At 40.5% G+C, this 22,412-nt stretch overlaps 2 protein-coding genes across 2 annotated transcripts; both read right to left on the minus strand.

Moving 5' to 3' along the window:
• Positions 1-727: 727 nt before the first annotated feature.
• On the minus strand, positions 728-11,776 carry LOC5517926 (endothelial PAS domain-containing protein 1). Its single transcript, XM_032362465.2, has 10 exons — positions 11,624-11,776; positions 11,251-11,500; positions 8,361-8,557; positions 8,055-8,119; positions 7,891-7,980; positions 7,427-7,699; positions 4,535-4,728; positions 4,042-4,148; positions 3,576-3,723; positions 728-2,823 (listed from the first exon to the last, which is right to left on the minus strand). The coding sequence occupies exons 2-10, from the start codon at positions 11,277-11,279 to the stop codon at positions 1,905-1,907; spliced, it is 2,022 nt and encodes a 673-aa protein (XP_032218356.1). The 5' UTR covers positions 11,280-11,500; positions 11,624-11,776; the 3' UTR covers positions 728-1,904.
• Positions 11,777-15,440: 3,664 nt separating this feature from the next.
• On the minus strand, positions 15,441-17,509 carry LOC116601527 (pinopsin-like). The gene is made up of 2 exons (XM_032362420.2): positions 16,532-17,509; positions 15,441-15,872 (listed from the first exon to the last, which is right to left on the minus strand). The coding sequence occupies exons 1-2, from the start codon at positions 17,392-17,394 to the stop codon at positions 15,593-15,595; spliced, it is 1,143 nt and encodes a 380-aa protein (XP_032218311.2). The 5' UTR covers positions 17,395-17,509; the 3' UTR covers positions 15,441-15,592.
• Positions 17,510-22,412: the final 4,903 nt, after the last annotated feature.

The following is a 22,412-nucleotide window of genomic DNA, read 5'->3' on the forward strand; positions in this document are numbered from 1 at the left end:
GTACAAGGTGACCGTTTAATAGCGGTACCACCGTATTTAAATACCGTTTCCAAAGGACTAACCTCTATTAAAGAGGCCACTTGGCTAGGTCCCTAAGGTGACCGTTTAATAGAGGTACCCCCGGGTCTAAAAACGTTACCAAAGGACTAACCTCTATTTAAGAGGCCACTTGGCTAGGTCAGTACAAGGTGACCGTTTAATAGCGGTACCACCGTATTTAAATACCGTTTCCAAAGGACTAACCTCTATTAAAGAGGCCACTTGGCTAGGTCCCTAAGGTGACCGTTTAATAGAGGTACCACCGGGTCTAAATACGTTACCAAAGGACTAACCTCTATTAAAGAGGCCACTTGGCTAGGTCCCTAAGGTGACCGTTTAATAGCGGTACCACCGGGTCTAAATACGTTACCAAAGGACTGACCTTGGCTAGGTCTTTGGGGTTTGGTATCAATGCAAAAGGCAGCGCGCAAGCGGGGTGAAAATATTCATTTCAACTGTATGATCCCAACGAAGCGAGACCACATAAGTTTATTTTTCAATGTGGCTTACAGGGCGCGCCACGCCCTTGCCTAGGGTAACACTAAAACGCTAAACATGTCTCACGCAAAACCAAGTTTCGTTGCAAAAAGAAAAAAAGAATTTCACCATGGGCAAACTTTTTTTTTCAATTTGCATCAAATCCATTTAGTGAAACAAAGATGTTATAAAGCTTCAAGACATCACCCTCTTCCATAGTCAGTATTTATTAGTATGGTATATTATTATCTATATACTAGTACATTCTAAACGTACATCTATTCTAATTTAAGAACACAACAGGGCGACAAATACCTACGGCGCCGTTTCGATCGTAATAACCTAAAACGGTATTGGTTGTCTCAGAATAGTGATGAATTTTTCTTTTGAAGTTTTCTAAGAAATCTACTCGAGTTTTGCAAGAAAAGAAACAATGAACAGGGCCAAGATACATGTCACCCATGGAAAGAAAATCGTCCGGTGGATCTCTCAACTTTACAAAAAAGGTTTGAGTCTTTCCACTGCAGTCACGTTATTTTCAACTTCTACTAACGTTAGATTTGCGAGGTGCAACCAAAATAAGACAATACAATAAATAAATCATGACACAATCGATCTCGCATGACTACAAGAAATTCAAGGCACGATTTTGCGATTAACAGCGAAAATCATTATTAGACCTTATAAACGAGTTTGTTTCATAAAAATGGTGTAAAATAAAAACACGAGGTGAGAACCTTTAGCAGTTTAATATATCTATTTTACTTTTTACTTAAATTAATTATAATTTATGTCTTTTTACCTTAAACTGATTAAATCAATCTATGGAAAACAACACACTTGTCTTTCCTTCGCACTCGTTAAGTGTCATGTAACTACAGTTTTCTTCCAGCAAACTCTAACTATTGGCATGAAGCGCATACAAGCATAGAAAACGCGTTCATCTCCCCCTCATCTAAACTGTAAGAAAATAGATAAAATATAGAACGGGGGAATTGTAGACACGAACGATATCTCTACCTGCGGATCTGTGTTCAACTACCTCATCCTGAAACTCCTTTCGCCCCGTAACAACAGACCTTTGGTATACAAAAGCCACCTACCTCGGAAGTTGTAATGATAATCTTATGGGTATCAGACTAACGCGATAGGAAAATAATACTATGAATATGTTAAGTTAGAAATACACAATATTTCTTTGAATTAGAACCAGGGATCTAAGGAGCGCATGGACTAAACAAGGCAGATCCGACACACCGTGATACCCTGGCGCGAATACGAGGAAATATGTCCTACTGTTGTATGTATAGTATTTATAGGCGGCTCAAATTTTAAAACCGAGATGATGATAGTATGTACATAGGTAATAGTGGCTATGTCCTGTTTGGTTACATGAAGGTTGGATCGCACTGGTCTAGCGCCGTCAGGAGGTCGCTACCTTGCAGGAGATTACACGATTGTACAGGCGCATTCACCTCGGCATCGCTTTGGGTTACATAGGGGAATAGAGCTTTCACGCCCGTCAGCATATCGTTCGTAATGTAACCATTGCGGCGGATGGCGTCCGGCAAGAACCTCTTCCGCGACAGGATGGGCGAGGGCCCGTTGGAAAGACTCTTCTGCGCTGTCTGTTGGGGGATGGTGACCCTTCGAACATGCAGTAGCTCGTCTCCATCTAACCACGAAGGCATCACAAGCGGGGAGTCGGCGAACGAGATCTCTTCCAACAGCCCGCTATCGCACATGAGCGCCGCATCACCGGTGGGTGGGGGGATGTACGGCGCGCGGTTCTGCAGCTCGTTCGACTCGTCAACCGCCTCACTCTCCTCGCTTTCCTTGCTGTCCTCCGTGGACTCCTCTGAGCTGGGCATGGACTCGTCCTTGGGGTCGGGAGACAGGCGGGGCGTGTCCATCCCCCTGTCCGCGTCCCGTGAGTTGTTGTAATGGTCCCACGTGGAGCGATCGTACTCTTGTTGCTGCTGGATCATGTCTTCCCACGTGACGGGTGTCACTTCCTGGAAGTTCATGTGTTCGCAATCCATCTCGATGCAGCTGCAGTCGCGGCTGTCGTTTTCTTCCTTGATCTTGCAGGGCGTAAAGGACGGCTCCGATTTCACTTGAGTGCTCTTTGCCTCTTTAGCCATGTTTTTCCTGGCTTTGGCTTGCTCCTCCAACACGATTGTCTCTTTTAAGGGCAACGGGGGCTGTTGGCCTTCCTCGGTCTTGATGATGGTTTCTAGGGCGAGTGCACTAGGGACAGGGTTTATCTGCTCTGTTGCAAGCAGCGCCGAACTATCCTGCTTTCCGCTGTAGAAATGAAGAAATAAAGTTGAAAATCAAGAATGTAATAGATGGAAATTTGATATATACTAGTCCCGAATTCGAGGCGACGAGAAGGGAAGGGAAAAAAGAGGGGGGAGGAGTGGGGAATAATAGTGCTGCACCATGTACCGAATAATATACCTAAAGTGCAGCCCACTCTTTTCGCGGTGCTCAACGGCCGCGTACTATTGTCGTGGGCAGAGGACCTTGCAATTTTGCAGTTTCTGAGGTATCGAGAATAGATGCTACATTTTCAAGATTGGAGTCCGGCCTGTATTAATGTACCTTGGCCTTTATTAAAAGCATGACCAAATCGCATATTTATGTTTATCAAGCAATATGTCCGTATTATAGTAAAATGTTTGTATGCTGCCTTCAACAGTCGAAATAGTTTGGAACGAATCCACTGCCTAGACAATGATGCGTACGTAACAAAGCATTCGTAACTTCAGCGAGATCATACTTGGTGCATAAGGGAAAACGATATATCGACGAGGCAATATTTGATGAAGTAACAACATTCTTAATACTAGACAATGTCATGCGCATAAACAGAGGGCACCCCCCCTCCCCCGGCAACCAAAAAGTAGTCCATTTCTAGGACCATCAAATCCTATTCTTTTTCCATATGTTACCTATGACTGCCCCCCCCCCCCCCCCCCCCCATTCCCCGCCAGAAATCCTGGGTACATGCCTAAATATTGGGACAAATAACGAGGTAGGCAGTTGGAACTTACCCTAGAACATAGTTAATGCAGAATACGAATTGGGGCTGACAAGTCTTGCTATCGTAAACCACGTTAGCTTTCGTCTGTAGCCACACCCAGCCACCTCCCCGGACCATGAAGCGGTAGTACTTGCTGACCGACTGTCCCTTGGTCAAAACTGAAAACACATCAATAACATGTTACCCGTACGCTTTTCCGGGACAATAAACCCATCTTAACTGGAGTCATCATTGGATGCCAAAAACACGCAGGGGTTAAGTTAGATGTATTTCCCACTTTCCCTCTCATTCTTTTACCACTCAATCCTCTCCTTTGCCACAGGAAATGTTACAGATAAGAAACGCCTAGGCTAAAAATGATCAGCTTCAACTTTATACTTTAAGCTTCTTTGCAACTGCTTATTAGTTCAACTAAGAGACCATTACTGGGACAAAACCTTGTCCCGTTAGTTAAAGGCGATTGAACCAATACTTACGCATTTTATGAGTATTGAGCACGTTGTCTAAGTCTGCAGCATGATGGAAGCTATACCACGATTTGCCTATCATCTCCTCTCTAGTGTAACCCAGCAGGCTGGATACCCTGTGGTGAATGCCATTACAAGGACACAGTTTAAAAATTGATACAAAGCATTTGCCTAGAATATAAATATATATAAATATGCTTTTTTCTGCAGGTCTCGGTAAACTTTGAGTTATTTACATGCAAAAAAAATTGTAACGTTTCTCAGCTCAAATGTGCTAACTACCCAGGAGATATGGTATGACTAGAAACACTAGACAAGCTGTCAAATTACTAGTACTACACTACTGTGTAGGCGTGGTGGAATTGGGGACATAAAGCTACATAAGATTGAAAGTGTGAACACTTCTTCGGAGCCTAGAGGTGAGAGAACCTACACTAGAACACACAAAGCCACCATTGTTTTAATTGGTAATGGTGTCACATGTACTCAACACTATACCCACCGGTCATCACACTGGAGGAATTTCATGTCCAACATGTGACGACTAGTAAATGTTCCCCGATCCAGAGGTACCTCGAATGTGGTAGCAAACATCAGAGGTACAGCAATGGCGACCAGGAAGAGGGGGACTTTCTGTTCCTGGCCTTCTTTATTGATGATCGTCTTGTACTTCATGCTACCAGTGCAGTGGACCACCTGTGATTTCACCATAAATCAAAACACATCTGCAGGTTATTCATTTCTTGACATCTTTTATAAAATACATTGGATTGTATGTGCACTATGATTCAGAGTTGATAACATTAAGAACCCAAAGGTCCCTATTGAGACCTTTTTAAAACCTTTTTAAATATAAAAACAAATAAATTAAAAAAAAAAAATACAATAAAACTTCTAGCTTTTTTATTAAAATTTTTCTTCCTCTGTATGTACATGACGGAAAAACCTGCCCACTGCAAAGAGATGCTATAGAAGTCAGGATTTCGTACAATTGCTGTTGTTTCCTTGCACTCCATACTGATTTTCTCTATTACAAAACACTTATCTGTGGGGGCAAAACACATCTTCAAGATTTTGGCCTTCTCAGAAAATGTTTTATTGACGATTCTTTTGCTTTTCCAATCCTAAAGGAGTCTGGAAAATTATCAAATCGCTTATGGGTACTGATGAGAAAACAGAAAAACGCTCCACTTGTAATCTGAGTGCCAATGATTTTAATGTACATTTTACATCCATTGCTGATAGCTTGAGAAATCTACTACCAAGTGTACCGTTTGACATCTCAAAGCTGGAGCACTTTGTACTTTCCAGAAAGGACCCTGAAACTGTTTTCTCGATACCGCGAATCCCTATTGGTTTTACAATTAATTGTCTTCAAACTTTGAACTTAAGGAAAGCTATGGGTATCGATAAATTCAGTGCAAAGATTCTTAAGCTGGCGGCACCTATAATTGCACCCTCAATTTCAAAGCTGATGAACTACTCTATCGAAAGTTCCGAGTTTCCAAAACGATGGAAAACGGCCAAAGTTACCCCTTTATATAAATCTGGTGATCATATGGACAAGAGTAACTACCGCCCTATATCCGTCTTGCCCATCCTGTCTAAGCTTCTTGAGAGACATGTTCACAATCATTTTTATGATTATCTTGTCGAAAACAAATTATTATATGCAAGTCAATCTGGGTTCCGCAGGCATCATGGAACTGAGACAGCATTAATTAAAGTAGTAGATAATCTCCTCTTTCAATTGGATAAGAACTGTGTAAGTGGTATGCTCCTTATTGATTATCGAAAGGCTTTTGACATGGTTGACCATATTATCTTGATGTCAAAGCTGAAAGCCTATGGTTTAGACAAGAACACTACGTCATGGTTTGAATCCTATCTACGGGGAAGGCGACAATTTGTTTCTATTGACGGCGTGGACTCAGATCTTTCTGTTATACAACATGGAGTTCCTCAAGGAAGCATTCTTGGCCCTTTGCTTTTTGTTTTATTCATCAACGATCTTCCTTTTCATATTAGTTCACCTAAAGTGAAGATAGATCTTTATGTGGATGATACTACTATCTCGTTTTCAACCGATGTCAATAATACTTCCAATTTAGAGAACACTCTTAATTCAGTGATGAGGGATGTGGAAGTATGGACCAATTGCAACAAACTTCCAATAAATGAGACGAAGTCAAAATCACTACTTGTGACTGGTAAACGCCTTGGAGAGAAAGCACCACACAGTAAATTATCCATTTCGACATCTAATGGAAACACCCTTGAATCAGTGGAATCAGTAAGACTCCTTGGACTGGATGTGGACAGTAAATTGACCTTTTCGGATCACGCTGAAAGGACATACAAGAAAATTGCAGGAAGAATCGGCGTACTAAATAAGATCAAAGGTTGTCTACCCCTCAAACAAAGAACAAATTTCTATAATGCCATGATCAAACCTTTGTTTAGCTATGCTGGGACTGTTTGGCAAACAGCATCAACTAAGGATTGTTTGTCAAGATTTCTAACTCTACAAAAAAGAGCTGCACGTCTAATACTCAACGCTGAACCCAGAGCACCCTCAGTACCGTTGTTTAATAGACTTCAATGGCTGCCTTTCTATCTGGACAATCACATCTCAATGTGTTCTATTCTCTTTAAAAGGCTACAACTGATGGTGCCCGAATATCTAATTGAAACTCTTAAGCTGAACAATACACTTCATAATAGAAATACTCGTTTCTCAGGACTGAATTTTATAACTCCAAAGTATACTAGAAAAACCGAAGGTGGGAAAACGTTTACAGTAAATGCCATCCGTAAATGGAACAATTTAGAAGCCAGCATAAAGAAACTGCCTAATATAAGCTCTTTTAAGAACGCTCTCCGTCATAAATATCTTAATGAACAATTACTTTTAAATCATTTTAATATTTCGAATTAACTCATATTTTATTTTATTTATTCAATCTTTTTTTTTTTTTTTTTTTTTTCCTTTTGGTCTGGGTGGGAATAGTATTTTTATAATTTGTATTGTAAATAGAGATTTTATATATATATATATATATATTTTATATTGTATTATTTGTATGTATGAGTTTTGAGGGCCACAAGTTTACTAGTGTATTACACTATTAAGTGCCACCCTCTGTAAATAAAGTTATTATTATTATTATTATTATTATTATTTTTATGAGTGCTGGAACGAAAGTTATAAATTTGAAATGAACTTTACAAAAAGTTTCATCAAAAGTTCAGTCTGATTTTATTTAGTTTGCTATTACTTGCAAAATAGCTCAAGAAATTATATGCCTTAATTTGGCATGAAATTAGCTTTATTTGAAATATTATTCTGTCATGTCCATTTTACATTGATGTCTGGGGGAAATGTTTATCTTACTCTGTAAGTTGATGCCCGGAGGTTGACATTTTTCCCTCTGCTTGTTAGTGTGCTCTTCATGCGCAAAAAGAAAGACTTGTAGTGGTCGCTGCTGTCAACACGTTTTGAGCCTGCTTTCAAGTTGTTACTCATCATGAAGACAGAGTCAGAGCAAAATAAGCCATCAAAGATCTCCATGTCTTCTAATGGGATCCGACCCCCAAGTTGATTGGCAAGTTCCTCATGGTCGCAGGGATGAACATACTTGTACAAACTGTTGCCAGTTACCTCGATCTAGAGAAACAAAAAGAAGATTTGTAACTTAAGTAGACAGAATTTGTTACTTCTATAGACAGGAAATCACATCCATCTATACATGAAATGGTTCCTAAAATGCCACAAAAAGTGGAGTTAACAGTGAAGATATATAACTGAAGTACAGTAGCAGTAGGTTGAGGTACAGTAGCATTTTCTATTGGCTTTACCTGTGAGAGTCCCAAGTAATAAGTGACATTTTCAGAGATGTACAAGCATTGTCCATCTTGGGCTATAACATACACAAACCCATCTAAAGCCTGCAAGAGATAAACACTTGTTTAGTTAGTATTGTTTATGTGATTTTTAGTAACAAAAAAGGATTAAGTCTGACCTGAAGCAACTGTTTGTCAAACAAAGAGGATTCTTGGAAGTTAAGGGCATACACATTGGGTACATCTGTGGGGAGAATATCACAAAATACAGTAAGTGCTTTCATTTGATGAAAAAAAACAGGTGAAAATAGTACAAAAAAGTGGGTCAATTCTTATTGAAGCATCATCAAATATTACATAACCATTCTCCATGATACCTATAACTGCCCCCTACCCAACCACACACACACGCTCCCTCAGTAAATCCTGGGTACACACCTTATCATTAAAGGGATGGAAGAGAGAAAGATTATTGCCATGAATACCTTGGTTCATCATCGTGCTGAGGAGCCGTTTGATCTTGATGTAACTGTTTGTTAGCCTCATGATGCAAAGCCGGTCCAGCTGACTTGATATGGATTTGGGCAAGGGTAGCTGATGTGACAATTCCGCAAACTCGTCATTCTGCTGTCCTCTTCTGGACCTGGCTGCATCTCTTGATTTGCACTTTTTTTGAACATCCCTATAATAAACCACAAATCAAATCAAACACATATTCTAGTGTGGGTAGGTTTAATCAATGGCTCTCCCTAGTGCTTCTCTGTGTTGCAGTTTAGTCATAGTTTTGGTTACTCACGTTCTTCTCAGCACAAATACAAACAAACAAATGCAAAAACCCAGAGACATGAATTGGCAAGGAAAGTTCTAAAACAAAGACAGAGCTATAGATACCACAAAATCCTTCAGACCATATGGATGAATTCCAACAAAAACTATGTTTTATGTGATCGTATCATCAACAAATGTGAAAAGAGATACCTGGTCAAAGTAAAGGGCCAAATTGATTGCATAGGAGAACTCCAGAGCCTGTCATTTAACACTGACTTAAGGCATCTTCCACCATCTTTTTTTGTCACACATTTGTTTGACCAAGCGAGAGAGACAGGTGCAGAGTCTGGCGCAGGGCCAATACGACGGCCCGTTGTATTTGTCCAATCACAATCAAATTTTCAAGTAGAACAGAACAAGACAACGGTCGCCGTTTCACAGACAGACTTTCCCAGGGTAAAGTTCAGTTGTCAACCCAGGCTTCTCCCCCCCACCCCCACCCCCACCCACACCAAAATAAATAAATAAATAAACACTGTCCAAAAATAAAAAAAGTCCAATTTCTATTTTCATCTTCCATTTCTGCATCTTGTCAGATGCCCTGTGTAGATCTGGACCAACCCTTCTAGCTGTCTGTTGACAGTGTCAATCATATAGAGGCTGCCAATTAAGAGGTCTCTCTATGGAGGTTCTACTAGCTAAGAGCAAGATTATATCCAGGAAGTTGTTGTGTAATTGCAAAAATTGGACTTTAAACTCAAAAAGTTTATGCATACTAAAGAAGTTAATTAAATGAGTTGAATACCAGTTTTTTGTGTATTGTATCAAACTTAATTAGCAATATTCTTACGGAGTGTCTAGATACCCGAGAGCTGGGAACGCATGGCCAAATACTAGCTACCGGGCAACTTTTATATATATATATATTTTAATAGTAATATGAATCATATTTATCAATTCAAATCCATGTAGTACTGTTTAAAACTTAGAAGTGATTCTGATGCAAGAAGCTTTTGTTATTTAGAGCGATTTGCAAAGGCTGGGCATACCATATCAAAGAAATTCGAGTTGACACTTGAATTTCTTTATTTCGAGCGAACCAACCTCACAGGAACGATTGTCAAAACACTACATTCCCGACAGCCTGAAAATATAGAGGGAAGGCCAAGTAAAACAAAGACGCTTATCGTCCCCACTCACATTCTTTTTTGGGGCCGCATCATTTTTTTTTTGTTATTTCTGCTGCTTTTTTGATTGTTTGTTCCCCAGAAGTTCAATTATGATTGTTTCTTGAATCAAGCTTTCAAGTTCTTAGTAATGTTACATGTTTATATATTCACAGATATTGTTCTTTGGGTGATTAAAAAAAAAAAAAAAAACCTGTCGGGTATGTAGTGTTTCGACAATCACTCTTGTGAGGTTTATTTGCTTGAAACTTTCCGAAGTGTTGACTAGAATTTCTTAGTTATGGTGTGCCCAGTCTTTGCGAATCGCTCTAAATAATAACAAATGCTTTTGCATCGGAATTGCTTACAAGTTTTAAACAATACTACATGGATTTGAATGGATAAATATGATTTATATTGCTATTTTAAAAAATATATGAAAGTTGCCGGGTATATAGTATTTGGGCATGCGTTTTTGGCTATCGGGTATCTCGACACTTTGGTATTCTTATCATCGTCAATAGAATTTTACACAAGGCCAAATATTTTGGTCAATTAGCCAATATTATTCACTTCTACTTGATATATCTAAAGATAAGCTATGATTTTCAAAAAACAGAACACGTACTTGTATCAAACCACGACTCTGTTTAAAGCCATTATCAGGTTTTACATACCCCCGTAACACCCCCTGCGTCATAACCAAAAAAAAAAGAGGATCGGATTACCACGCACACGGAACCAGGCCTATGCAATGACGACGTATAAATGAAGACGTATAAAAAAATATCCCCAATATGGAGAAAGGTTACATAAGAAGTCAATGAAGAATACTCTACGTGTATCGTTGTTATGAGAAAAAACAACAGACCTTAAGAATAAAACCCTTATATCTTTAGCGTTTGCATACGCTTATACATACCAGTATGGTATGATGAAAGACAATAAAAGTCATAGAAAGGCTACATAGTAATAATTGAAACTACTACATAGATCACTTTAAATTCACTTGTTTTAAATCCTTACACTTTGAACAAAATTCTAACATTTTCCGATGTCAAATGATTTTCACCAAATCAATAAGTATATAAGTAATGTCTCTACGGCTAACGCGTCAATAACAATGGTCTACAAACATTCAAAATGTGCACGAGAAAACAACAATAATACATCCTAAACATACACCAGAAGGTTACGGATCGAAATTAATAGAATTGTCAACACGTGAAGAACAATTTTTAGCTTTTTAAATGCGAACGAGGAAATCTAACACCTTTCGATCGAAGGTCGATCGATGAAGCGCATCTTTACGGATCGTGTTTGGTGCTAAATTATTCCAGTAGGAACATTCTTAACACAATAAATAACTACATCATTAACTACGAACAACAGTACAGTGACCAGTTGAGGCGCTATTTGTGTGAAATTATGGCTTACTCACCGGCTTTTTCGTGGTCCTTTACTTGCCATATCTCCGTAAAGCTTAGAACGTCTTGGGCGCTAGTTGTAAAATAAGGGCAATCGCAGAGTTTTTAGCACCAACTGCAGTAGAAGCGCAGATCCCAGCTACGGATTGTGTTATTGAGTCTTCGAGTTTTGGAGAACGTTTTTCTTATATGTACTAAAAAACAATCGAGGTTTTTATTACGATGCTTGCCACGAATTCACCATCTCCAAAATTGCTTTGGAACCTGCAAAGCGAAAGAACGACATGTTACTTAGAAGCAATATTTTTCCTTTAATTTACAACTATATCTTAAAAAATCACGTATAAAAAAGATAGCAAAAGGTTAATGTAAGTTTAGAGGACTTACCGCGAACATATGATTTTGAAATATGACTTTTCTCCGGTAAAATAAATACCCCCTTGAAAATTTCTAGCAATGGTGTCAGACTTTCGTCGCTCTCGTTCGACGTAACAGCGAGACAGCGAGCCAAAAGAGCGGATACGTGCTTCTGATATATTTGCATTCATTAGCATACATTATCTGATTGTTTTTCTTACCGGCATGCATTGCGTTTCTCTAAAACCTTTGAAGTGTTATTTTGCCTTTTTGTTTTTATCCCAATCCAACAATACTAGTTATACAAGTTATACTTTTTTTTCAAGGAATCTATTGCCTCGAAACTCGGACGTGCGAAGTTGAACGCCCTTGTATTTCGGAACCGCAGGGGATAGCCGCGTAAACAAGGTCTGCAATGCATAAAAGTGAATAAACACAGTAAAAAGAAGTGTAACAGATAACAGTGCCAAGCCTGTAACAGTACAGGGAAGGGGATCATTTTATCGTTATATCGAAAAGACGAAAAATCTCGATGTTAAGGTATTTGAGGAAACAAAATATCTTTATTCAAATTCGTCAGCATAAGACCCTATCTCCCCCCTCCCCCCCAAAAAAAAAAATAAAAGAAATAAAATTAGAATGGATGACAAGTAGGCGGAATAATGAGGCGGTTTTGTAAGGCTGTAAATGCTATTGTGTAGGAGCAATTTACACCAAAAATACAAATGGGTCAAACTGCAATACATATTTGCCTCCTCTTGCGTATATATCGTTGACGTTATATCGAGATGTTACTCTTGGTGCACGAGATTGTTGTCGTTATACCGAGAATATTGTTATTTATACCGAATATCGTTATAAGGGATGTGTAGAGACGTTAATTTGGCTTACAGGTTAGTAACTAGAATGTTGGCCCCTACGACCTTTGGACATCCAAAAGGCGAATACCATTTATTCCTCATATGAGATTTATTCATCATCTTATTTCATTATACCTAATACTGTGCAAACCCCCCCCCCCCCCCCCCTCCCCTCTTCCCCCAGTAAATTCTGGATACGCGCCTGGCAGTTCATGGACCATCTGTATACTGTTGTAAGGGGTGAACGAGGTCAAATTGCATGCGGGACGGGCGGGAGGTCACAATACGAACGGCTGGTTGCTGGTTCACAGTAGCGTTTATTGTAAGGACAAGCTCATTTTAGCGAGCAGGGAGGTATTCAAGCTCGTTCTAGGAGGTAACGATCAGACGATTCTCAGAAGGCGAGGCTGATAGAAAAGAATCCTTTCTAGACCTCTTCCTTGACTAGGGATTGTCTTCACGCAGCCAACAGAACTTACTCGATAGCCTCCGCCGCAAGCTGTCGTTATTACAAGTGTAATATGTTTTACAATGAACTCCTATTTATATTGACTAATTAATTATTCTGCGATAACTGGTTTGACTGCTCTAACATAAGTGATGCAAGAATTGCAAATTGATGTTGATCTAAGGGAACAGAACAATTTCACAATTGAGGATTATTATAGTAAGAATCCGTCGATGTTAGAATAACAATCAATTGACTAGAAATAATCATTTAATAAAATACTACAGAATAATGAGGCTGAGGAATACGTTTGGCTTGTCCGAAATGTCTGTAAAGTTAATGTTTATCTAAAGTAAACGATAAACTGGTTTTGGCATAGGTCACACTACGCATGACCTGTATGACTAGCAGGTGCATACTTAGTATTCAGAATGAAAGGTGAAAAGGTGACAAGAGGTCAATATTGAAATCCGGTGAGCGAACTAGGATTTCTAGAATATTTATTTATGAGATGCTGTAGAATAGTCGCTCAACAATACAATAGGAGGTATACCGGGTAATAAATATGCTTGTTTTATTACGTTCTGACTTATACAGAGTTGAAGCGGTGTCAATCATATTATTTACAATGGTTATAGCAACATTTGGCTATCGCGAAAATTGCTCACGACTGCTACATGCTAATCAGTCTTTCAATCATACGCCAAAAAAGTATATGCAGGGGCTCATAAGTGTATGACCTTTTTTAACAAGAGGGTACTATGCACTCGAAGCTTGCTATTTGATACACTTTTTTATAAGAACATCTAATTTTTAGTTGAGGCGGGGCCGTTTCTTAACGATGTTCTTAAATTTAAATGCTTATAAAATATAGTACCCAATGAATTATTAGGAGGAGAATTACACAAATGACAAACTGCATTTTAGAACACATAAGACTAAAGAAGCAATATCTTGCTGCTATCTGAGCCTCGGCATGTTCTTAAAATTTGGTGAGATCTCAGCCTGGACCTTCTTATAAAAAAAAATGTATTCCAGTGATTGTTTCGAATTTAGAAGGGTTAGGAGTCTTAGGAAGTGAAGTCCGCTGAGCAGCAAAGTTTGAAGTTTGTTGCTATTAAAAAGTTCTTAATATGCGAAAAAGTATATAGATTAACAACGTTTTCAGCATAAACAAGAAGTGATTAAAAAAACCCGTAGCCGTTGAAGCATGTTGATTCCCGTCCCCAAAAGACGAATCCCGTTCCCGGTAACCAGGAATAGTCCTTTTTTCCCGGCCCAAAATCAGGCGAATCCCGGCTCCTGTTTTACCCCTTCAGGACCCTCCCTTAAGTATCAAGCAAAATATTGAAATGCAAGGTTTGCGATCTCATTATTTTGCATTCTTGAACAAAACCGTCTACAGGTGGATTATGGTCCCACTTTCTCCCACTTTTCGTTTGTCGGACAACGACTAAAAACAGCATTATTTTGGGGGAATATTTTTTTACCGAGACGGGGCAAGATTTTGCCGGGGACTTTCCCACAAGGACGCGTAGCTAATGTGGGCGCACGAGGCACGCACTGACCGATGTTATCCCCCCCAAAAATTGTGACCTATGATAATTTCCATGGTTTTACATAGTTTTAGGGCATTGCTTATGTTTGCACCACCGCGACAGAAATTTTTTTAGAAAGTATACAGGATTGCCTATATAGCTGAAATTGTCATGGAAACAAAATTAAGAAAAACAGTGGAGATATCAAGATCAGTTTTAACATCTTCTAATAAATATATTTCAAAGAAACCACATTGATTACGGCTTGTTTTTACGTGTCTAAAGACACAAAAATCGCTACAGTTTCTGCTACAAGTTTTTTGACGCGCAGTTGTGCTCGATATTCTGCTGGAATTGATTTTAAAACCATAGTTAAAACTCTAATGAGCCGTCTGCTCGTTTTTACTGTATACCCTGTAAGTTGTATTTTCCATTTTCTTATGTAGACCCGCCTACGCGCTAATCCCTGGAGAGCTACAACGAAAACCGGGATTCGCCTTTTGGGGAAATATTAGCAAAGATAACGCCGGAAAATTCAAAACCAGCCAGTGGAACATTCGTGGTCCGTCTCAGCCGTTTTCCTCCAAATCACTTATAACTGTAAAAACCCAAGTTTTAACGGACTGTGGAGGACGGGGAGGTTTGAACTGCAAACCATTTATAGAAATTTGGTTCTAGTCTTGATTCTTCAAGGTATGACTTTCAGGCCCACAACGGCCGAAAGTCCACTTTTGGTTCTCAATAGACGTGCTATTTGTAGACAAAACTAAAAACCATAAGCTAGATCACTCCGGTATGTAGCCAAATCCTACAATAAACGTCCCGTGGAGATACTGCAAAGGCATAAAAAATCCCTTTTTGTTCTTTCGGAGTTGGTTAGATTTTTATCAGAGAACTCTATCCCTACCTCACTCCTCCCCCCCCCCCCCCCCCCCCCCGGAAAAATTAAGTCCACTTTCTCGGATTTAGCATCCCCCCAAGAAAAATCCTGGGTACGGGTCTGACTTTCTAGTTATCTTTATAGAGTCTAGATACCATGGATACAGTGACGGGAACAGAATCAGCTAAAAAAACGGGATGTCCCTTTGGTTGCCCTTCATTTTCTATTGTTGCTACATTTGTTATTCATCCGTCTCTCTGAGTGAGCCCGCTATCATTTTACCACTTTGCTATCCAGGTCTAAAAATATCGCATTTCTGCGCATGCCCCCTCGGGTACTTGCTGTACTAAATGTTATATTTGAGAGCTCCTCTTGATAAATCCAGCGGGCTTGCGGTGTAGGGGTTTCTTGTTGGCCCAACCATCGCAGATTCGAGGCATACTTCCGTGAATTGTGCTTGAATGGATTTTCGCTGTTTGTTGAGTTGGTAGCTTGCTTCGCGTGGTTTACGTGTGGAAGCACGCGATGACGTCGACGAAAAATTCTTAAACCTCTGAAAAGTGCAAAAAGAAATTGGTGTATTGCTATAAACTGTATTAATGATAAGAATGACTGTAAAATGTGGAAAGTATTTGTGTTTATATGTATTATCTTATTTCAACCTAATACACGGGATCAAAGGCGACCCAGTCTGTGCGTACCGGTCCTCTCATCTATGCTGAAACGGGTTCGATTCCCGGTCGAGGTTTTCTGTTTCATGGCCCTGTATTTGCACTCGGCGAATCCATGTGTCAGGGCACGCATAATTCATTGGTATTTGAGTCAAATAAATAAGCGAATAAGCCTAAAACAAAAAACAAATTCAAGCTTAGAACATAAGAAACTTGTAGAATTCTTGTTACAAGCCTGAATTCACATGGTTTTCAGAGACCAGTATATAACCACTTCGAGTTGACCGTAATTAAAATAGGTGCATATTAAGAGCAGAAAATAAATCACACAAATTCTACGTTTTACAGGATTTGTTTTAGCAGAGATAGAAGAGTGCAGTACTGTACGACATTTTTCATTTTCAATTGTTTCGATATCTTGTTGCCAGTGGATCAAACCCATTAATGCCCAGTATGAGTGTCTCGCATTAATAAATAGAATTCCCGCCATGGGAATGGGATATGCATCTTACTGAATCACAAACCAATTGTTAATACCCACCTATTGTAAAGCAAGAAGTAAATAATCGGCATCCAGAGAAAACTGGATTTAGCGATCAAGTGCGGGATGAAAGTCACACTGGGAGAGCGAAGCAGAGAAGCCCCTCCACACAACGACACGAAGACGCAAACACAGTAAGGCATCCACGTGACCACATACATTGCCACTGACACGCCCACCATCTTGGTGATGCCTTTGTAGGCTAGGGCGAACCGAGACCTCGGTCGGCTCTGGTGGACATGTAGCCTTGACAAGGTGACACGGATCCGCACAAGGTAGAATATGCATGTGCTCATAGGCACAATGAACACAATGGTTGTTAAAGAGACTGCGTAGATAATGTCTCTGGTATCCTCTGGTCGCCAGTTCGGCGCGCAGTTTGTCTGACCGGCCTCATATGTCATGCTTGTAACGCCTGTGAGAGGTGGCAGCATCGTTACCGCGGACGCCAGCCAAACACCAGCTATCAGCCCCCACGGCCGCCGGCTTCTCTTGTACAACGCTCGGTTGCGCACTAGAATGTGTGTCATCCCTTTATGTACCTTGTAAACTATACATGCGAGAGTGAGCATCATAGAGATGGCCGCAGTACCCGCGATAAACCCCTCGACTCGGCAAACTACATCGTTGAACAACCATCGATGTGACATCGCATTGGTGAACGTTATCGGGAGACACGTCACAATCATGGTTGAATTTGCTGCTGAAATACCTACCAGATAGGGCGTCAAGACGCGCTGCCGGCTTTGTTTGTTTCGAAAGAGAAAGAACAGCAAGCAGCCATTTGTTCCAACACCAGTAAGTAAAATCAAGAGAATGCCAACAGCATACGCGTTATACGAGGTACCACTCAGTCCCACCATATTGGCAATTGAATGTTTTCATCAAAAACACTCTGGTCCTTATGAAGGCAGCTGGCCGCTATGGTCAATTAATCAACACATGACTCGGTAACAATTAAATATGAGGGGCAGGTTATACCGGAAAAAAAAGGACCAGATAGCTAGATGAAACCATGTATTGCGTTAAACAAGCCATGAATAACACCAAGGTTAAAACAGAATTTACTCATTTTTATCAAAACATTTGACTAACACAAATAAGCGCATCGCTTTCGTAAAAAGGGAGGGATAATTAGGGCAAGGTCGGGTGTATATACAGTATACCGGATAAATAACCGGAATTATCAAGCGATCAATTACGGCGATGAAAACGAGTGGAGCAAGATTCAGACCATGGACTAGCCCATATTTTTCAATTTTGTCGACTATTTTTCATTAACAGAAACCCCAAAACAAAGTTTATGAAAAACGAGATTTTTTTCCTAAGATGACACTACTGACGTGTTTCGTAATAAAAATGTGGTAATTACCGCACAAATGCCGAAAAATGTCTTTATGTCCTGAAGATATGTGGATGAGTTTCCACTTGTCAAAGCACGTACACCTAACTACGTAACACGTAAAGCCTGAAACTTGTCCGTTGTTCAACTGAGATTTGCTTACGCCTTGAATTCGATCAATGCTTAAACTATTAAATTTCTCCTACAGCTAACTAGATACTGTGGTATCGCCATCGCGTTGGAGCGTCATCCCGCTCCATCCCTGGAGCGTTATTTCTTCCGCATCGCCCACAAACAATTAAATTTTATCTCAAAGAACTATTTAACAAAGCGATAAATCGTAGATTCTTTTGATGTTCAGCATGAGACGAACAGGCTTTACGCAGCTGTCTATAACCGCTGGTTGAATGATACAAACAAAGTCGCGTCGAACGGGCTACTGAAACCCTGACACTTCTTACACTAACTGCTCTCAGACCTCCCTACCACCAGCACCACCCCCAAGCCACTACACCAGCCCCCCCAAGCCAACACTTCAGCCCCCCCCAGCCACCACACCAACCACCATACCAGCCCTCCCCAGCCACCACAAAAGCCCCCCCCCAGCCACCACAAAAGTCCCCCCCCAGCCACCACACAAGCTCCCCCAGCCACCACACCACCCCCCCAGCCACCACACCAGCCCTCCCCAGCCACCACACCAGCCTCTCCCCAGCCACAACACCAGCCCCCCAGCCACAACACAAGCCCCCCCCCCAGCCACCACACCACACCCCCCCCAGCCGCCACACCAACACCCAGCCATCGTAAACTACGAATGCCAGATAGAAACGCGGTCGATAGTCGAAGTGCAGTGCCCCGTGTTATGAGGTGTAGGCACGAGGTCTTATCTAAATACCCCGTGATAAATGTAGGCACGAGGTCTTATCTAAATACCCCGTGATAAATGTAGGCACGATGTCTTATCTAAATACCCCGTGATAAATGTAGGCACGAGGTCTTATCTAAATACACTATGCAAACTCAATTTACATAGTAATAGATGTTCCTGGGGATTGGCTATAAATAGCGGGGCACATGTGAACCATTCATTACTTCTCTCGAGTCCGCCGGACTAAACGTGTACGACCACCCTTCCACCCAGCGAGAAGTCGTGTTACCTGCACCCATCACACCTTCGCCTGGCCTTAGGCTTGGTCCAGGCCAAGTCGTGTTACCTGCACCTATCACACCTTCGCCTGGCCTTAGGCTTGATCCAGGCACGGGCCAGCTGTATCGCCGCTTAATGTAACAACTGCCGCTTAATGTAACACTAACGCTTAGTGTAACAACTGCCGCTTAATGTAACACTAACGCTTAATGTAACAAAAATCGCCGCTTAATGTAACACTAACGCTTAATGTGACAACAAATCAACGCTTAATGTAATAAAACAGTTAACGCTTAATGTAACAAATTTTGAACGCTTAATGTAATAACGGACTTAACGCTTAATGTAAGAAAACTCGACGCTTAATGTAATAACCATAAATTTAAGTAAGGACGAAAATCTCATATCTCGGATAGAAACATCGTCGGACAACCACACTTAGAGAAGGTCATGTAGGTGTCAAGGGGGGTGCATAAATAGTCATGTGAGGTGTGACGTCATCGATGACGTCATTAAAACGAAAATACTCATATCTCGGGATAGAGCATCGTCGAACAACCAAACTTGGAGAATATCATGTAGGTGTCAAGGGGGGGGGGGGGGGGGTAGTCATGTGATATGTGATGTCACCGAAGAAGTAGTTATCATTGATGGCAAGACCACTGGATGAGCCATGCATTTTTACCAGCCTCCGGACACTCACGTATCGCCCGAGAATTGTGCCACTGTATCTGGCACTGCTTTACTAAATGTCGTGATTCTAGTGCGAGAAGACAGCTAATAAATGGCGTGATTCTAGTGCGAGAAGACAGCTAATAAATGGCGTGATTCTAGTGCGAGAAGACAGCTAATAAATGGCGTGATTCTAGTGCGAGAAGACAGCTAATAATCTACGATTTTTGCAAGACAGTGTATAGCTGGTGTGGTTGAAAACTTGTCAATCAACTATCAACTCCGTGCGCCTGTACGGATGTAGTCACACATTTCAACAATCGTTAGGTTTCCGCCCAGGTATAAATTTGTTTTAAATGACAATCAAGTAAGGATCGATTCGGAAGTTTTTTTTTATTCTACCCGCGCTGTGCAATTAAACATAAAACAAAAAATGCGACATTTGTCGGTAACAAATTTAACCTAATTTCGTCGGATAATTTTAGGGGAAGTAGTTTTTGAATCGCAATCATTCATCGACTTGCTCGCAAGTACTCGCAATGGTCGGACATACTTGGCTAGTTTAATTCGAGTGCTTGGTTCTTTCCGGATCGTCAAATGTTCCTTCAAAATGCTCGGCTCGCGCGCAGAAGACAAAACCCCAAAGTGCTCTTAGAATGTAATACCCCGTCTGTTTAGCGTTATTTTTAGAGATGACGTCATGTAACGTGTCCAGTTTATTGACCCCCCTCGACCTCAAGACAACTTGTCCTAAGTTTGGTCGTGTCACAACTCTCGTAGCTCAGGATACGACTTTTCCTAGTTATGATGACGTCATTAACTACGTAATTTCACGTGATCCTTTTGTTGACCCCCCTTGACCTCAAGACAACTTGTCCTAAGTTTGGTCGTGCCACAACTCCCGTAGCTCAAGATATTGATATTCGTATTTGTTATGACATTATTGATGATGCAACGCTAAATGACCCCCCGTTACACCCCCATAACGCTAAGACGACTTTTCCCTAAGTTGGGTTGTCTTGCGAATTGTTCTTTCATTAACGTAGGAAGAAACCACCGGACAGCCTCTATCTGCTGGTGTGCGTCGGACCTTGTGGTCTGCGTCGACAGTTGATTAATTAATAAAACCTTTAAAAGAAAAAGTCGACAACAACGCAGATTTATGTTTTTAGAACGATATTTCGGCAGGCCAATACCTGCCTTCTTCAGGTTATAACCTGAAGGTTATAACATCACAAGTGGAATTAAAATGTGCTGTAATCATCAAAACTGAAACATTTTTTTTTAAATGCGTGGGCTAAATTTATTGTCATAAAAATCTATAAATACAAGTCCAACTCAGATGACTAAATAGACGGGTGTGTGCCAATATTCCCCCAAAGGCTTACTTATTTTTTCGCGCATCCTAATTTTCGCGCCACTTTATTTTCGCAAATCTTTAAAAAATTGCAAGATCCGCGAAGTTAAAGTGACACGAAAATTAAGTATAATATGGTAGACGACAAAATCGTCTCGTAAAATGAAGTCGACGATGCGAGCAATGTTTTGACGCCCTTAATTTTTTCAGACGTCTTAGCCATCCAGAAGTCTGGATGTCTGAAGTCAAAGTCCAGAAGTCAAAGTCGTCTGCATTATTCCTCGATTTTACAATACAAGTAAAGGATGTCCTAAGCTTCTAAGATCATCTAGATGTCTTAGCCTTCTCTAGTATAAAAACGGTCACTTTGAGTCTCGTGAAAGGGTGCGCGAAAGAGCGAACCCCAAGGGCACAAAACGGATCTGTTCCGCAGCATTTTTTTTGCTGGCTGGAAAAGATGTTAGACCCCTCAGTTGCTGGGAAAAAATCGTACCGAATGGTATTCTGCTGGCAAATTTGTGGAGTCGAACTAGTTGTAAACATTTTTGAGGGCGCTGGAGCGGATGCTTGGGGGAAAAAGACGTCCCGATCGGTTATCCGGGCAATTATTCGTGTGCTGAAATGCCTGACCACTGCTGGCTGGGAGAAAAACAGAATGGTCTCTCCTGGCAAAAAGGAACAGATAATTTTTCCCCAGCAACTTTTAAAATGGACATTCTCGGCATCAGAACATATTAAAACGACGAAATATGCCATTTACCGTGTTTCGGGAAGGGGGACTCGTTGTATGCCCTTGAAACCCCACTTCACTTTTGGTTACGGACCCGGAAGTTCGTTGAGAACATTGCCATCTCATGGCTTATTTCATCTATAGTTGTTAAGTCTAAGCAAAACTATGGAAGCTTTACGAGATCACAAACTACTTCGTAAATCCGTAACAACGGTCGCTTTTTATATCACCAAAAATATATTCACAGACACTTTTTCGTTTAATTGACCAGAATCGCTTTTACCCACACTAGGGCATGTACAGCGGCGGTGTTAATTGTGACAGTGTAAGTAAAAGTCATTGATTTGAATGACTTCCGTTACGAACTTTCGTAAATTTATCATTGACGAAACCAGACAAAACACGCTTTAAAAAAATGAGAACCCGAGACCTAAATTGCCCGGATTCAAAAGTGCTATGTGAGGCTAAGAAATAATTGTTTTAATTTTATTTTCTGTGCTTGTAGGCATTTATTCTCGTTTAATGAGAAATTTTAATTATATTCTATAACTTTTTTGGTGTGTGTTTACATTTTGTGGTTTTAATTACGAGTAATAAAATTTATTTATGCTGAAGGTTATGCTTGATAAC

This window comes from Nematostella vectensis, chromosome 2 (assembly GCF_932526225.1).
Source record: "Nematostella vectensis chromosome 2, jaNemVect1.1, whole genome shotgun sequence".
NCBI classification, from domain to species: Eukaryota; Metazoa; Cnidaria; class Anthozoa; order Actiniaria; family Edwardsiidae; genus Nematostella; species Nematostella vectensis.